The sequence below is a fragment of the Neoarius graeffei genome, chromosome 28 (assembly GCF_027579695.1).
Source record: "Neoarius graeffei isolate fNeoGra1 chromosome 28, fNeoGra1.pri, whole genome shotgun sequence".
NCBI lineage: Eukaryota > Metazoa > Chordata > Actinopteri > Siluriformes > Ariidae > Neoarius > Neoarius graeffei.
The window spans coordinates 20,717,101-20,732,452 of NC_083596.1; the positions used below are offsets into that span (position 1 = coordinate 20,717,101).

General features: G+C 41.8%; 1 protein-coding gene across 1 annotated transcript in view; it reads right to left on the bottom strand.

Annotated features, from left to right (window-relative positions):
• ruvbl2 (RuvB-like AAA ATPase 2) overlaps nt 1-11,181 on the bottom strand; it is a 63,789-nt gene extending 52,608 nt beyond the window's left edge. Inside the window, exons 1-4 of the mRNA XM_060912123.1 lie at nt 11,119-11,181; nt 8,053-8,107; nt 7,873-7,928; nt 1,144-1,285 (exon numbers count right to left, since the gene is read on the bottom strand). Coding sequence (XP_060768106.1) covers nt 1,144-1,285; nt 7,873-7,928; nt 8,053-8,107; nt 11,119-11,130 — 265 coding nt within the window. The 5' untranslated portion in view covers nt 11,131-11,181. The remainder of the gene's footprint in view (nt 1-1,143; nt 1,286-7,872; nt 7,929-8,052; nt 8,108-11,118) is intronic.
• Nucleotides 11,182-15,352: the final 4,171 nt, after the last annotated feature.

The following is a 15,352-nucleotide window of genomic DNA, read 5'->3' on the forward strand; positions in this document are numbered from 1 at the left end:
ACAAACTCAGCATACAAAGCAGAAATCGATGGCTTGCGAGGATCAACCGCAAGGATTATCAGCCTTCCAAACAGCAAAGTCTGCTCCGATCATTTTATAAGTGGTAAGTTGTTTAAATAAACAATCAATTGTGTTTAAGTTTGTTTTTGGAAACCAAAACATCATGTGAACAATCTCTAGAGAATGCCTAACTGGAACTGCTGAGTGTACGTTTACATTGTAATGTACACTTAATATCGCTCGTTTGTCACGTTTCTATTTGACACTTGTCACTTCACTCACGCAAGGGTCATTTTTGAAAAACATTTTAGGTCTATTCTGTATGATTTCATTTGTGTTTAATCAACTTATTACGGTTGCACAACATTCAACAGTCTATTTAATGCTAGAATATATAAAGTTGTATATATCAGACAGCCTTTAAAGTTTGATGAAGTCAGTTTCAGGCTTTGGAGCAGGCTTTGGCAGTCCTGCATAGTCACTTGAAAATGCATCTTTGTCCACTTCGTAGGGGTCAATTCCCCCAATCAAGGCCAGTTTGGCTGCATACCGTTGTCGTGAGATGTCGTCTAATGTATCTATATACTTCTGTTTGCTTGATTTTGCTGACATTGATCTTTATTTTACAAAACTGACTATATAACTTCATAAATTCGTCCGAGATAACGTAGCCGGTAATGGCGATGGTCCGTTTTGTTTGACCCACAAGATGGCGGCTGGAGGGTGTTCCCCGGAATGCTGTGACGTCAGTGAAAACTATATATACAGAACTGATGCATTTTTTTTTAAAGTACTTGTTAGATGACACTTTATTTAATGTCTACAAAAACATTTTTTACATTTAAAAAAAATTTACAATTGTAAAATAATTAAATATATTTAACACTGAAAAGCAAACTTACAATTTAAAAAAAAAATTACATCAAGTACATTTTATACTAATTATGTCATTACTTTTTAAAAATTCCTGATGAAAAGATATCACGATATCCCAGATATTGAAAAGACAATGCATACTGTGCTATAATTTATCACGGGATCACTATTATATAATCAAATTGCCAGCCCTGGATGATGCACAACTGATGAATAGATTACAATAGAATTTCAGATTTAAATGCTTATTCAGAGAACAAACTGTACCCATAGCGATGGCGGTTTTGCCCGTCCCAGGCTGGCCAGCGATAAGCACTGCACGTCCAGCGATGTGCCCGTCTTTAATCATCTCCAATATCAGACCAGCCGCCCGCCGAGCCGCCAGCTGCCCCACCATACCCTGAGACACCTGAGAGACAAACACTCACGCTTATTCAAGGGGTAGGACACAAACATGGGTTTGTTTACATTCACAGACCTTACAAAATTCCTGAATGCTGTGTAGCTTAAAGGAACAGTCCACCGTACTTCCATAATGAAATATGCTCTTATCTGAATTGAGACGAGCTGCTCCGTACCTCTCCGAGCTTTGCGCAACCTCCCAGTCAGTCAGACGCAGTCAGACGCACTGTCACTCCTGTTAGCAATGTAGCTAGGCTCAGTATGGCCAATGGTATTTTTTGGGGCTGTAGTTAGATGCGACCAAACTCTTCCGCGTTTTTCCTGTTTACATAGGTTTATATGACCAGTGATATGAAACAAGTTCAGTTACACAAATTGAAACGTAGCGATTTTCTATGCTATGGAAAGTCCGCACTATAATGACAGGCATACTAACACCTTCTGCGCGCTTCGGCAGCGCACTGATATCTGAGCTCTGTATCAATGCGCTGTCGAAGCGCGCAGAAGGTGTTAGTACGCCTGTCATTATAGTGCGGACTTTCCATAGCATAGAAAATCGCTACGTTTCAATTTGTGTAATTGAACTTGTTTCATATCACTGGTCATATAAACCTATGTAAACAGGAAAAACGCGGAAGAGTTTGGTCGCATCTAACTACAGCCCCAAAAAATACCATTGGCCATGCTGAGCCTAGCTACATTGCTAACAGGAGTGACAGCGCGTCTGACTGACTGGGAGGTCGCGCAAAGCTCGGAGAGGTACGGAGCAGCTCGTCTCAATTCAGATAAGAGCATATTTCATTATGGAAGTACGGTGGACTGTTCCTTTAACAAATGTATTTATTTGGGTTTTGTATTTTTCTTTTTCTTTATTTAAAGCTAGCCACATCACCTAGTTTGTTCAGTCTGAAAGTTAAAGTACACAACTAGAGGAAAATACCTAGATGTTTTGTTCACACGGAATTGTGCAAAACCCTCAAAATTATAAAATTAACGCCACTTTTTTTTCCCTTTAAATGCAGTGGCAAAATAAAATACACAAATTATTTTTGCTGTGTCCAAATAATGTTACATTTACAGTGGTGCTTGAAAGTTTGTGAACCCTTTAGAATTTTCTATATTTCTGCAGAAATGACCTAAAACATGATCAGATTTTCACACAAGCCCTAAAAGTAGATAAAGAGAACCCAGTTAAACAAATGAGACAAAAATATACTTGGTAATTTATTTAGTGAGGAAAATGATCCAATATTACATATCTGTGAATGGCAAAAGTATGTGAACCCTTGCTTTCAGTATCTGGTGTGACCCCCTTGTGCAGCAATAACTGCAACTAAACGTTTCCGGTAACTGTTGATCAGTCCTGCACACCGGCTTGGAGGAATTTTAGCCCATTCCTCCGTACAGAACAGCTTCAACTCTGGGATGTTGGTGGGTTACCTCACATGAACTGCTCGCTTCAGGTCCTTCCACAACATTTAGATTGGATTAAGGTCAGGACTTTGACTTGGCCATTCCAGAACATTAACTTTATTCTTCTTTAACCATTCTTTGGTAGAACGACTTGTGTGCTTAGGGTCGTTGTCTTGCTGCATGACCCAGCTTCTCTTGAGATTCAGTTCATGGACAGATGTCGTGACATTTTCCTTTAGAATTCGCTGGTATAATTCAGAATTCATTGTTCCATCAATGATGGCAAGCCGTCCTGGCCCAGATGTAGCAAAACAGGCCCAAACCATGATACTACAACCACCATGTTTCATAGATGGGATAAGATTCTTATGCTGGAATGCAGTGTTTTCCTTTCTCCAAACATAACGCTCCTCATTTAAACCAAAAAGTTCTATTTTGGTCTCATCCATCCACAAAACATTTTTCCAGTAGCCTTCTGGCTTGTCCACGTGATCTTTAGCAAACTGCAGATGAGCAGCAATGTTCTTTTTGGAGAGCAGTAGCTTTCTCCTTGCAACCCTGCCATGCACACCATTGTTGTTCAGTGTTCTCCTGATGGTGGACTCATGAACATTAACATTAGCCAATGTGAGAGAGGTCTTCAGTTGCTTAGAAGTTACCCTGGAGTCCTTTGTGACCTCGCCAACTATTACACGCCTTGCTCTTGGAGTGATCTTTGTTGGTCGGCCACTCCTGGGGAGGGTAACAATGGTCTTGAATTTCCTCCATTTGTACACAATCTGTGACTGTGGATTCGTGGAGTCCAAACTCTTTAGAGATGGTTTTGTAACCTTTTCCAGCCTGATGAGCATCAACAACGCTTTTTCTGAGGTCCTCAGAAATCTCCTTTGTTCGTGCCATGATACACTTCCACAAACATGTGATGTGAAGATCAGACTTTGATAGATCCCTGTTCTTTAAATAAAACGGTGCCCACTCACACCTGATTGTCATCCCATTGATTGAAAACACCTGACTCTAATTTCACCTTCAAATTAACTGCTAATCCTAGAGGTTCACATACTTTTGCCACTCACAGATATGTAATATTGGATCATTTTCCTCAATAAATAAATGACCAAATATAATATTTTTGTCTCATTTGTTTAACTGGGTTCTCTTTATCTACTTTTAAGACTTGTGTGAAAATCTGATGATGTTTTAGGTCATATTTATGCAGAAATATAGAACATTCTAAAGGGTTCACAAACTTTCAAGCACCACTGTATATAGCGCCTCTCTCAAACTCAAGGTCACTTTATATAGGTCAGAGAAAACACCACACACACAAAAAAAAAAGGTGCTAAAGAGTGGCGAGTTTATGCACTGGTGGAGAAATGTTCATGAAACAGAAAAGGTTTTGAGATGAGATTTGAAGAAAGGAAGAGAAGAGCAGTCACGGAGGGGTTGAGGAAGGGAATTCCAGAGCTTGGGGGCCATGGCACTGAAGCACCTGCCACCCAGGGTACAGAGTCTAGTGTGAGGAACAGCAAAGAGATTATAGCTAGAGGATCTGAGAGAGCGGGATGGAATATAAGGGGTCATGAGATCACAGATATAAGAAGGAGCAAGGTTATAGAGAGCTTTGAAGGTGAGTAGTATGATTTTTTATTTAATTCTGGTAGCCAGTGAAGCTGAGAAAGAATCGGGGTGATATGGGCAGATGGTATGGTATGGGTTAGGAGCCTCACTTCAGAGTTCTGAATGTATTGTAGTCTTTGAAGGGATTTAGTAGGGAGTTACAATAATCTAAGCAGGACATAATGAAGGGGTGGACCAACGTTTGAGCATCACTAGTGACGTGTCCAGCCTTATCCTTCCTGACCTGGCTCCATACATTTGCATAAAGCAAGCATATTTGTCTACTCCCACACCCCAAAAACTTGAAAAATCTCTTTAAAAGGAGGCATGCAGAACCATGGCTTCACTTTTTGTCTATAAATGCCTTGAGACCTCAAGAACAGCACAGGAATAGTTTTAAGCGTTAACAATAAATCTAATACAGTAATTTTTACGATTAAAACGATTCATATAGGTAGCGGTCTGAGTGAATGACCTTGACATCTGTGACGTCACAGCAGGAAGGTTATTGGGCTCATCGCCATTTTCGCTATACTAAAACACAGAGCTGACTGCAACTTCGATCCTCCATTTTGAGCTAAGTTATCGCCATGCCACGTAAATGTGTTGCTGGTGGGTGCAGCAACACGACAGAAGGTGGATTTACGTTGCATTCATGGCCCAAGAATGTTCAAACTGTAAAGACTTGGACGCGTTTTGCGAGAAGGTCACAGGCACATTTTATTGATGACTCGTACGAAACCTCTGATCTGTTGAGGAGCGTTGGCTATAAGCCCGTATTGAAAGAGGGTGCAGTACCAACAATTAAAGGAAAAGAAAACTACAAGAAAAGGAAAGCAAGTTCAGTTGCACCAGTTCTCCCAGAGTGTGAGCCGAGCAGTAATGGCGGAGTACTCAGTATGGAGAAAATGGAGAATGAGTGGCCCAGTCGTCAGATTTCTCCGCTGGATATGCTTGCCTCAGCAGCAACATCTCGCCCTCACATGGAAGAAGCGAATGAATGAAGAACTGAAAGTCAGATTGTTTCAAAACAATCGGCCACAAGATCGCCCTTCAAGAAGCGAGAGAACAGACGGGTAAGCTCCGACTTTCATTTGGTTACATAACAGTCGTTGTTTACCTGCATTTAGATTAATACATGTAACTTGTATTGTGTTTAAAGGTCTCCTTGCATCGTTTTTCATTAATTGTGCAGTGGTCTCTAGCATGAATGAATGCCCAGTGAGCCGGTTTTGGTGAAAAAAAAAATGCTGTGGTTCTCCTGTTTCAGGCTGTTCTAGTTTGGTGGAGGAGTGGGTGGCGGGAGAACGACAGGATTTCAGCTCTCTCATTAATATTCATGACATGTAAACGTGTTACATCTGATTGCTGTTAGCCAATCAGTAAACGTGTTACCTCTGATTGGCTAACAGCACTGTGATGCTATCTCCAGTGGGTCAGAACAAGCGGATGTGGGTGTCTTTGTAAAAACTGTTTTGATTGGCTATTATGGTATCGACATCGATGTTTTGACCAATAATAATGTAGATAACACGAATTTTACATCACATTCAACGAGATTTAAACGAGACTAAAGATGGCGACTTACAAATAATGTGTAAACATCGTTGGAGTTAATAAAGTTTGAACAGCATGAAGGAACATACCCCAACCCCCCGAAATTAATTAAAAAAAAAAAATCTCAACGGATTTGGCATAATATAAAAAGGTCGTTTTTTTACTTGGAAAAAGCGGAAATCCGCCGAAAAGCGGAAAACTCTCATCCCTGCCTAGCTTGTGACCATATCATGCATGCTAATGTGGAGAATATGAACATGCTATTTTGTAACAAAAGCCTTCAAACAAAAAGTTCATGTTTTACTTACAGCTTGTGAGCTGGTGGTCGATCGTCTCGACGGTACAGATCCAGGTATTAAAAACAACCTCGAAGCAAAACCACTACTGAAGGCACCAAAGTTTGAAAAGTCACTGTGGTTGAAATGATCAGAACACAGTACTAACGCTGCATTATACTTTGCTGGTGGTGTTCCAAAGATAAATTCCAACCATTTCTTCTTCACCTCTTCTATCTTGGGCAAGAAATGCAACGTTGATGTGTTACTGCCACAAATAACACAGGCACGAACTTGTTCAGCCATGTTTTCAGCTTGCTGTTAGGTCCTCTTCGTTAGCTACTGACGAGATGGGCTCTGCTATCTCTCCTCGCACTTAAATCCGAACTTTCTTCCTGTGGGCGGTCGCAAGCTAAGGTGGGCGAGGCCATGAATACTAATTTTCGAAGTGATGCAAGTCTGTAGGGCTTTTTCAGATTTGCTTGTTTTTCCGACTATTTTCTTTCATAAGCTAATACAGGGAATGGGAGTAGAATTACATTTTCACATACAGCATGCATATGCAACTCGGAGTGAACTATGGTATTTCAAAAAGAGCCAGTATTAAACGTTTTTGGTGGAAGGGCACCTTTAAGTTACCGGTATAAGATTATTTAATTTGCTTCAGAATGTGATCGTCTCAATTCATCTGATTATTTAATTAGCCTTTTACATTTTATCAGTGAAAATGCATGCATGTACATGTATGTTTCATAAGTTATAACACCTATCCTGTTTTAACGAGTGTCACATGAGACTGCCAGTTCAATTCCATCCAATTCTCTAGACGGCTTTGCTCTCTGGCTTTATTTCGTAAGGTGGGGGCTTCCGTGGTCAATGTGTTACTATCGGATTCACTTTCCGATGGTTCGAACTGATGCGGTCCTACATGTATAGCAGTAGCATGTACACACACTCCAATTTCAGGACTATCACAGTCAGATGTATTACTATCTGAGGAATCCGAAAAATCTCCAATAAATCCGAACGAAGACGCCATTGCAACCACTCTCGCCTGCCGAGTCTGGCTTCGGTCTATGGCTGTCAAAGGCCTTGGCCTTAAAACCAGTTACCGCTGTGATGTCACGCACTCAGGACTGGCTGGCTCAGCTCGAATGCCAACTTTGTGGTCAATTTTAAATCTCAAAAATATATTTTTTTGTTCCCATTTATGCAGCATACAAGAGTCAAGGATGGAGATACTATCCACTCAGGTTAGGTTAACTAGTGGCTCTAAATTGCCCGTAGGTGGGGGCATCGTGACTCAGGTGGATAAGGTGCCATACCCATAAATCCGGGGACCCGGGTTCGATTCCGACCTGAGGTCATTTCCCGATCCCTCCCCGTCTCTCTCTCCTGCTCATTTCCTGTCTCTACACTGTCCTATCCAATAAAGGTGAAAAAAGCCCCCCCCCCAAAAAAAAAATTTTAAATTGCCCATAGGTGTGAGTGTGAATGGTTGTCTGTGTCTATGTGTCAGCCCTGCGATGACCTGGCGACTTGTCCAGGGTGTACCCTGCCTTTCGCCCGTAGTCAGCTGGGATAGGCTCCAGCTTGCCTGAGACCCTGTAGGACGGCATAAGCAGCTACAGATAATGGATGGATGATTATGCACTCAGCAGATTGGTGTTGCTGAATTGCTGTGTTAAAGTAACTGCACCATATGAAAAGGCAGTGTGAGGATTTTTACCTGTCGTGGTTCCAAAGCATCGTCCAAGCCAAGGCCTCGAATGTGTGAGTGTGCACCTGAAGACACACAATTAACCAACAGCTTTTTAAAAACACAGAACTGATCATATGCACTCAGGACACTTAATACACTCTAGAGCTCAAGGTTTGATCAAAGAAGCAAGGACAAGCATGCACTCACCGATTCTCTCTATCCTGGTGAGATCACGCACCTCCGGTACTTTCGTGCTTGTCATCTTTTACAACATTGTAAATAAATAAATAAATAGTGTAATTAATATATACACACACACACACACACACACACACACACAGTGGTGCTTGAAAGTTTGTGAACCCTTTAGAATTTTTTATATTTCTGCATAAATATGACCTAAAACATCATCAGATTTTCACACAAGTCCTAAAAGTAAATAAAGAGAACCCAGTTAAACAAATGAGACAAAAATATTATACTTGGTCATTTATTTATTGAGGAAAATGATCCAATATTACATATCTGTGAGTGGCAAAAGTATGTGAACCTCTAGGATTAGCAGTTAATTTGAAGGTGAAATTAGAGTCAGGTGTTTTCAATCAATGGGATGACAATCAGGTGTGAGTGGGCACCCTGTTTTATTTAAAGAACAGGGATCTATCAAAGTCTGATCTTCACAACACATGTTTGTGGAAGTGTATCATGGCACGAACAAAGGAGATTTCTGAGGACCTCAGAAAAAGCGTTGTTGATGCTCATCAGGCTGGAAAAGGTTACAAAACCATCTCTAAAGAGTTTGGACTCCACCAATCCACAGTCAGACAGATTGTGTACAAATGGAGGAAATTCAAGACCATTGTTACCCTCCCCAGGAGTGGTCGACCAACAATAATCACTCCAAGAGCAAGGTGTGTAATAGTCGGCGAGGTCACAAAGAACCACAGGGTAACTTCTAAGCAACTGAAGACCTCTCTCACATTGGCTAATGATAATGTTCATGAGTCCACCATCAGGAGAACACTGAACAACAATGGTGTACATGGCAGGGTTGCAAGGAGAAAGCCACTGCTCTCCAAAAAGAACATTGCTGCTCATCTGCAGTTTGCTAAAGATCACATGGACAAGTCAGAAGGCTATTGGAATATTGTTTTGTGGACGGATGAGACCAAAATAGAACTTTTTAGTTTAAATGAGAAGCGTTATGTTTGAAGAAAGGAAAACACTGCATTCCAGCATAAGAACCTTATCCCATCTGTGAAACATGATGGTGGTAGTATCATAGTTTGGGCCTTTTTTGCTGCATCTGAGCCAGGACAGCTTTCCATCATTGATGGAACAATGAATTCTGAATTATACCAGCGAATTCTAAAGGAAAATGTCAGGACATCTGTCCATGAACTGAATCTCAAGAGAAGGTGGGTCATGCAGCAAGACAACGACCCTAAGCACACAAGTCGTTCTACCAAAGAATGGTTAAAGAAGAAAAAAGTTAATGTTTTGGAATGGCCAAGTCAAAGTCCTGACCTTAATCCAATCGAAATGTTGTGGAAGGACCTGAAGCGAGCAGTTCATGTGAGGAAACCCACCAACATCCCAGAGTTGAAGCTGTTCCGTATGGAGGAATGGGCTAAAATTCCTCCAAGCCGGTGTGCAGGACTGATCAACAGTTACCGGAAATGTTTAGTTGCAGTTATTGCTGCACAAGGGGGTCACACCAGATACTGAAAGCAAAGGTTCACATACTTTTGCCACTCACAGATATGTAACATTGGATCATTTTCCTCAATAAATAAATGACCAAGTATAATATTTTTGTCTCATTTGTTTAACTGGGTTCTCTTTATCTGCTTTTAGGACTTGTGTGGAAATCTGATGATGTTTTAGGTCATATTTATGCAGAAATATAGAAAATTCTAAAGGGTTCACAAACTTTCAAGCACCACTGTGTGTGTGTATATATGTGTGTGTGTGTATATATATATATATATATATATATATATATATATATATATATATATATACACACACACATACATACATGCCTCTCTCTCATATATATATATATATATATATATATATATATATATATATACACACACACTTTTTATATATATATATATATATATATATATATATATATATATATATAATAAACGTCATATAAAGGAAAGATTAAAAAGCTGTTCAGCGCGTGCGCCACAACGCACTAAAGCACGTTGCCATGGCGACACTGCAGCCTACAACAGAAGTTTCTAGCATACAAAACTAGCCATGCTAGATAAATCCGAGAATTAATTATAATATATGACTGATGAAACAGCAAGTATTTTTCCTTAATATAATAAAATGGTCGAAAATTAAAGCAAGGCGTGTTCTCCTTTGCTTGCAGGAGGTGTATAAAGTAACAGACTAACTAGCTAGAAAGCTAAACACTGCTAGTTAGCAATTTAGCAACAGAAAAGCAGCACACACTTATGGCATCGGTTAAAGGATCGAACTTATTTGTGCAATACAAGAACGGATTTACATCTCCCAAGCCGGGAAATCTGATAATCACACGTTGTTTACAGAAAGAAACCTTTAGGAAATTAGCAGATGATGGCGGCGAGCGGCTCTCCTTTAATTTCGATGCCCTTTCCGTGCGTTTTTGTTCACATGTCTGAGAGGCTTTGCTAAATTCAGTCGCCAAGATCTGCTGTTTCAGTGTAACCAGGCAGTTACGAGCGACTTTTTGCACTCACATACACACGATTTTTCTTCCTTGCACGTGTGTATGGGTTCACATACCTATTTATTTTTGCTCTTGCTACTTCTTGAGTCCATGCAGTTAGGACTGCTTACCAATTTCGTTTTACTCTGTCCAATAACAATAAAGGAATTTTGATTCTGTTTCTGAAGAATTACACGTGCATCCAGGAAGAGTTCTTCGCCCGCCGTCTCGATCAGAATCAGAACCGGGTTTATTGCCAATTCCGTTCTCACATACAAGAAATGTGCTTTGGTGGTCAGAAAGTAGTTATAAAAATAAGAAGAATCTATACAAATGTGGGAAAATAGACATATTTAAGGACTATGTGCATGGGTTGTTTTGAAGTCCAAGCTGTACAGTATGACTATGACTCGGAATATGCAAAAATAAGTCACGATGAATATGAATATATATTTTTATTTTACCTTTTTCAAACAAAGCCGATTATAAAAACTACAACCAAACTGATATTAACGGAAAAAAAGAGAGAAAGTGTTAAGAAAGCATCTTGTATCTCTCACCTGAGCTGCCATGTTTTCTAAAGCGCGGCGGCGATTGCTCCTGAATGCACAATAGAAATGCGTCCGGGTAGCAAAAAGTCCCCCGCACATACGTTCCCCTTGGCAACAAAGCTTCACAAAATAAAAAGAAAAGAAAAAAATAAGCATAGGCTAGAAATATTACACATTTTGCCCAAATGAATTTTGACTACCCTGTACTGTCACACTGTATCGCATAAAGCAGTGCTTTAAAATTATTTCGTATTCCTGCTCACTTAAGTTCCACCACTGAACTCTACGTAAAAGATCGAGATAGCTCATTGGCCAGTCCGGGTGAAGCAATGTGGCCGCCATCTTACCACGCACATTGGATCGGTACTGTCATATCTCTGCTGTATCGCATAAAGCAGTGCTTTAAAATTATTTCGTATTCCTGCTCACTTAAGTTCCACCACTGAACTCTACGTAAAAGATCGAGATAGCTCATTGGCCAGCCGGGGTGAAGCCATGTGGCCGCCATCTTACCACGCACATTGGATCGGTACTGTCTCATCTCTGCCTTGGAAGCTCCACAAAACTAGACATGTTATTCATGTAATTGTTGGGGGGGGGACACAAACTGGACATGTTATTTGTGTGTGTGTGTGTGGTTGATTTTTGTGGGATGTTTGTGTTTTGGGTGGCACGGTGGTTAGCACAGTTGCCAAGAAGGCTTCGGGTTTGCGGCCAGCGAGGGCCTTTCTGTTACCCCTTTTCCACCAAATCAGTTCCAGGGCTGGTTAAATTGCAATAAGGTTATTATTTACTTAATGGCTCAGGTGGGCAGCACGGTGGTGTAGTGGTTAGCGCTGTCGCCTCACAGCAAGAAGGTTCTGGGTTTGAGCCCCGTGGCCGGCGAGGGCCTTTCTGTGCGGAGTTTGCATGTTCTCCCCGTGTCTGCGTGGGTTTCCTCCGGGTGCTCCGGTTTCCCCCACAGTCCAAAGATATGCAGTTAGGTTGACGTGGGGCGGCCTTGGGCTGAGGTGCCCTTGAGCAAGGTACCTGACCCCTGACTGCTCCCCGGGCGCTCTGGTGTGGCTGCCCACTGCTCTGGGTGTGTGCACGTGTTCACTGCTTCAGATGGATTAAATGCAGAGGATGAATTTCACTGTGCTTGAAGTGTGCATGTGACAAATAAAGGTTTCTTCTTCTTCTTTTAATCATAATGTACAGTATTCAATACATTTTTATCATCATGGATACATTGAGGAAGATTACTGCAGATTTTATTATTTTATCATTATTATTTATTATCACTTCAGTGACGGTGGTGTAGTGGTTAGCGCTGTCGCCTCACAGCAAGAAGGTCCGGGTTCGAGCCCCGTGGCCGACGAGGGCCTTTCTGTGTGGAGTTTGCATGTTCTCCCCGTGTCTGCGTTGGTTTCCTCCGGGTGCTCCGGTTTCCCCCACAGTCCAAAGACATGCAGGTTAGGTTAACTGGTGACTCTAAATTGACCGTAGGTGTGAATGTGAGTGTGAATGGTTGTCTGTGTCTATGTGTCAGCCCTGTGATGACCTGGCGACTTGTCCAGGGTGTACCCCGCCTTTCGCCCGTAGTCAGCTGGGATAGGCTCCAGCTTGCCTGCGACCCTGTAGAAGGATAAAAGCGGCTAGAGATAATGAGATGAGATGAGATGAATTTCACTGTGCTTGAAGTGTGCATGTGACAAATAAAGGTTTCTTCTTCTTCTTTTAATCATAATGTACAGTATTCAATACATTTTTATCATCATGGATACATTGAGGAAGATTACTGCAGATTTTATTATTTTATCATTATTATTTATTATCACTTCAGTGACGGTGGTGTAGTGGTTAGCGCTGTCGCCTCACAGCAAGAAGGTCCGGGTTCGAGCCCCGTGGCCGACGAGGGCCTTTCTGTGTGGAGTTTGCATGTTCTCCCCGTGTCTGCGTTGGTTTCCTCCGGGTGCTCCGGTTTCCCCCACAGTCCAAAGACATGCAGGTTAGGTTAACTGGTGACTCTAAATTGACCGTAGGTGTGAATGTGAGTGTGAATGGTTGTCTGTGTCTATGTGTCAGCCCTGTGATGACCTGGCGACTTGTCCAGGGTGTACCCCGCCTCTCGCCCGTAGTCAGCTGGGATAGGCTCCAGCTTGCCTGCGACCCTTTAGAACAGGATAAAGCGGCTAGAGATAATGAGATGAGATGAGACCTCATGCATGGACTGAATGTGCATTGCTTTTATTTTGAAGTTGTGTTCAACAAAAATGCAATACGCGCAACATGAACATGACATGAAATCCCACAAAACCTAATCCCGCGATAACTACTTTCGTAATTTGTCCAGACCAACCACAAACTTGTATGTCATCCTTCAAATGGTCCAGCCAATCATATAGTGTGACGTCACCAGCAGGCGCCGGAGCCCGAGCCGATCTGTAGATCTGATACCTACACCGAATCGACGTTGTTGCGAGCAGGTCATAAGAAGACTTTAGCCCCCAAAATGTCCGCAAAAAGAAGAAAGGTAGATGCCGAATGCAGGGCTTTCAACAAAACATGGACTGCTAAGTATTTATTTACTGAAGTCAGAGATAAAGCCGTGTGTTTAGTTTGCGAAGAGCAGATCCGAAAAACTGAAAAACACCAAATGATGTGATTAGACTACAAATGTGGGCATCATTATTATAATATGATGTATCTTGCTTGATATTTGGAGTAGAAAGACAATGTTGTGATGCCTTTATTGTGTTTTGGGGTGAATGTGACTGAAAAAAAATGGTACAAATGTTCACATTTTAACCATTGTTTTGGGAAATTTGATTGAATAAATGACATTTTTTGTAAGGCAACCTCGTTTTTTCCATACTCTTACCAGTCTTAGCAGCTTGTAAAAACAATGTTATTTACTGCTTTATATAAAGAAATACAATTAATATTATGCAGAATTTAGTTCAGCCTTTTGGTCCGGCCCGCCACAAAATTTTCTGTTTCTCATGTGGCCCCATGGAAAAAATAATTGCCCACCCCTGCTGGAGAAGGATAAAGTGGCTAGAGATAATGAGATGAGATGAGATCACTTCAGTGGAAATGGGATCTTGAAATTGCTTAGGTTTAGTGTACACGTTGTAGTAGTAGTTAGACAAGGGTCATTTCTCTCTCAGTTTTCAAGATATTTGGATGAAACATAGATAGTGACCATCTGTGAGCTCCATAACATACATGACGTCACATGACGTCATTGTGTCATTTTAAGACGTCATAAAATTTTCAGGAACAGCTATGGATGAGACCACCTGGTACAGTACCAGGACAAGCTAGACAAAATTCTTCCATGGCCCTTATTGAGGTATTTCACCTGACGTCACAGGGTCACGTGACGCCCCGGTGTCCACCATTTTGGACGGCAAGCTAGCTAATGTCAACAACAGTAGCTAGTATGTTACTGTAGCAATATTTACGTTCAGTCATTTGGATGACTGTTAAAACCTTTCAGTCTCAAGTTTTTCCTTTACTGGATTTACTAGTTTACTGAGCTAGCGTGCGCTGGCTCCCGGCTTGGCCGGCGAGCGCGCGATGGCTCCCGGCTTGGCCGGCGAGCGCGCGATGGCTCCCGGCTTGGCCGGCGAGCGCGCGATGGCTCCCGGCTTGGCCGGCGAGCGCGCGATGGCTCCCGGCTTGGCCGGTGAGCGCGCGATGGCTCCCGGCTTGGCCGGCGAGCGCGCGATGGCTCCCGGCTTGGCCGAGCGCGCTAGCTCAGTAAACTAGTAAATCCAGTAAAGGAAAAACTTGAGACTGAAAGGTTTTAACAGTCATCCAAATGACTGAACGTAAATATTGCTACAGTAACATACCAGCTACGATGTTGTTGACATTAGCTAGTGCTAACAGCTAGTTGCTAATACACTGCTACAACTACACCGACCCTAATAATACAGTTCTTGGTCATTGCCTGGTAACAGCAAATTTATAACGGGCCATGTCTCAACAGACTAAGAAGTTATTTCAATGACATTTAATAACATTTTGTTTATCCTGAGGACCGAAAGTAAATGAAAATGTGAACAAACCTTAGCTGTAATCAGATGGCGACCACCGGCTCCAGGGACGACCCGCTGATGTAGGCATGTTACCCAGCCTGACACAAAATATTTGTAGGCATCCAAACTCTTATACGCTTTCAGATCAATACCTGTGTATGGCGATGGGTTTTTAACGACATAGGTATACAGATCATGTGGGCCGAAGTCAGGTA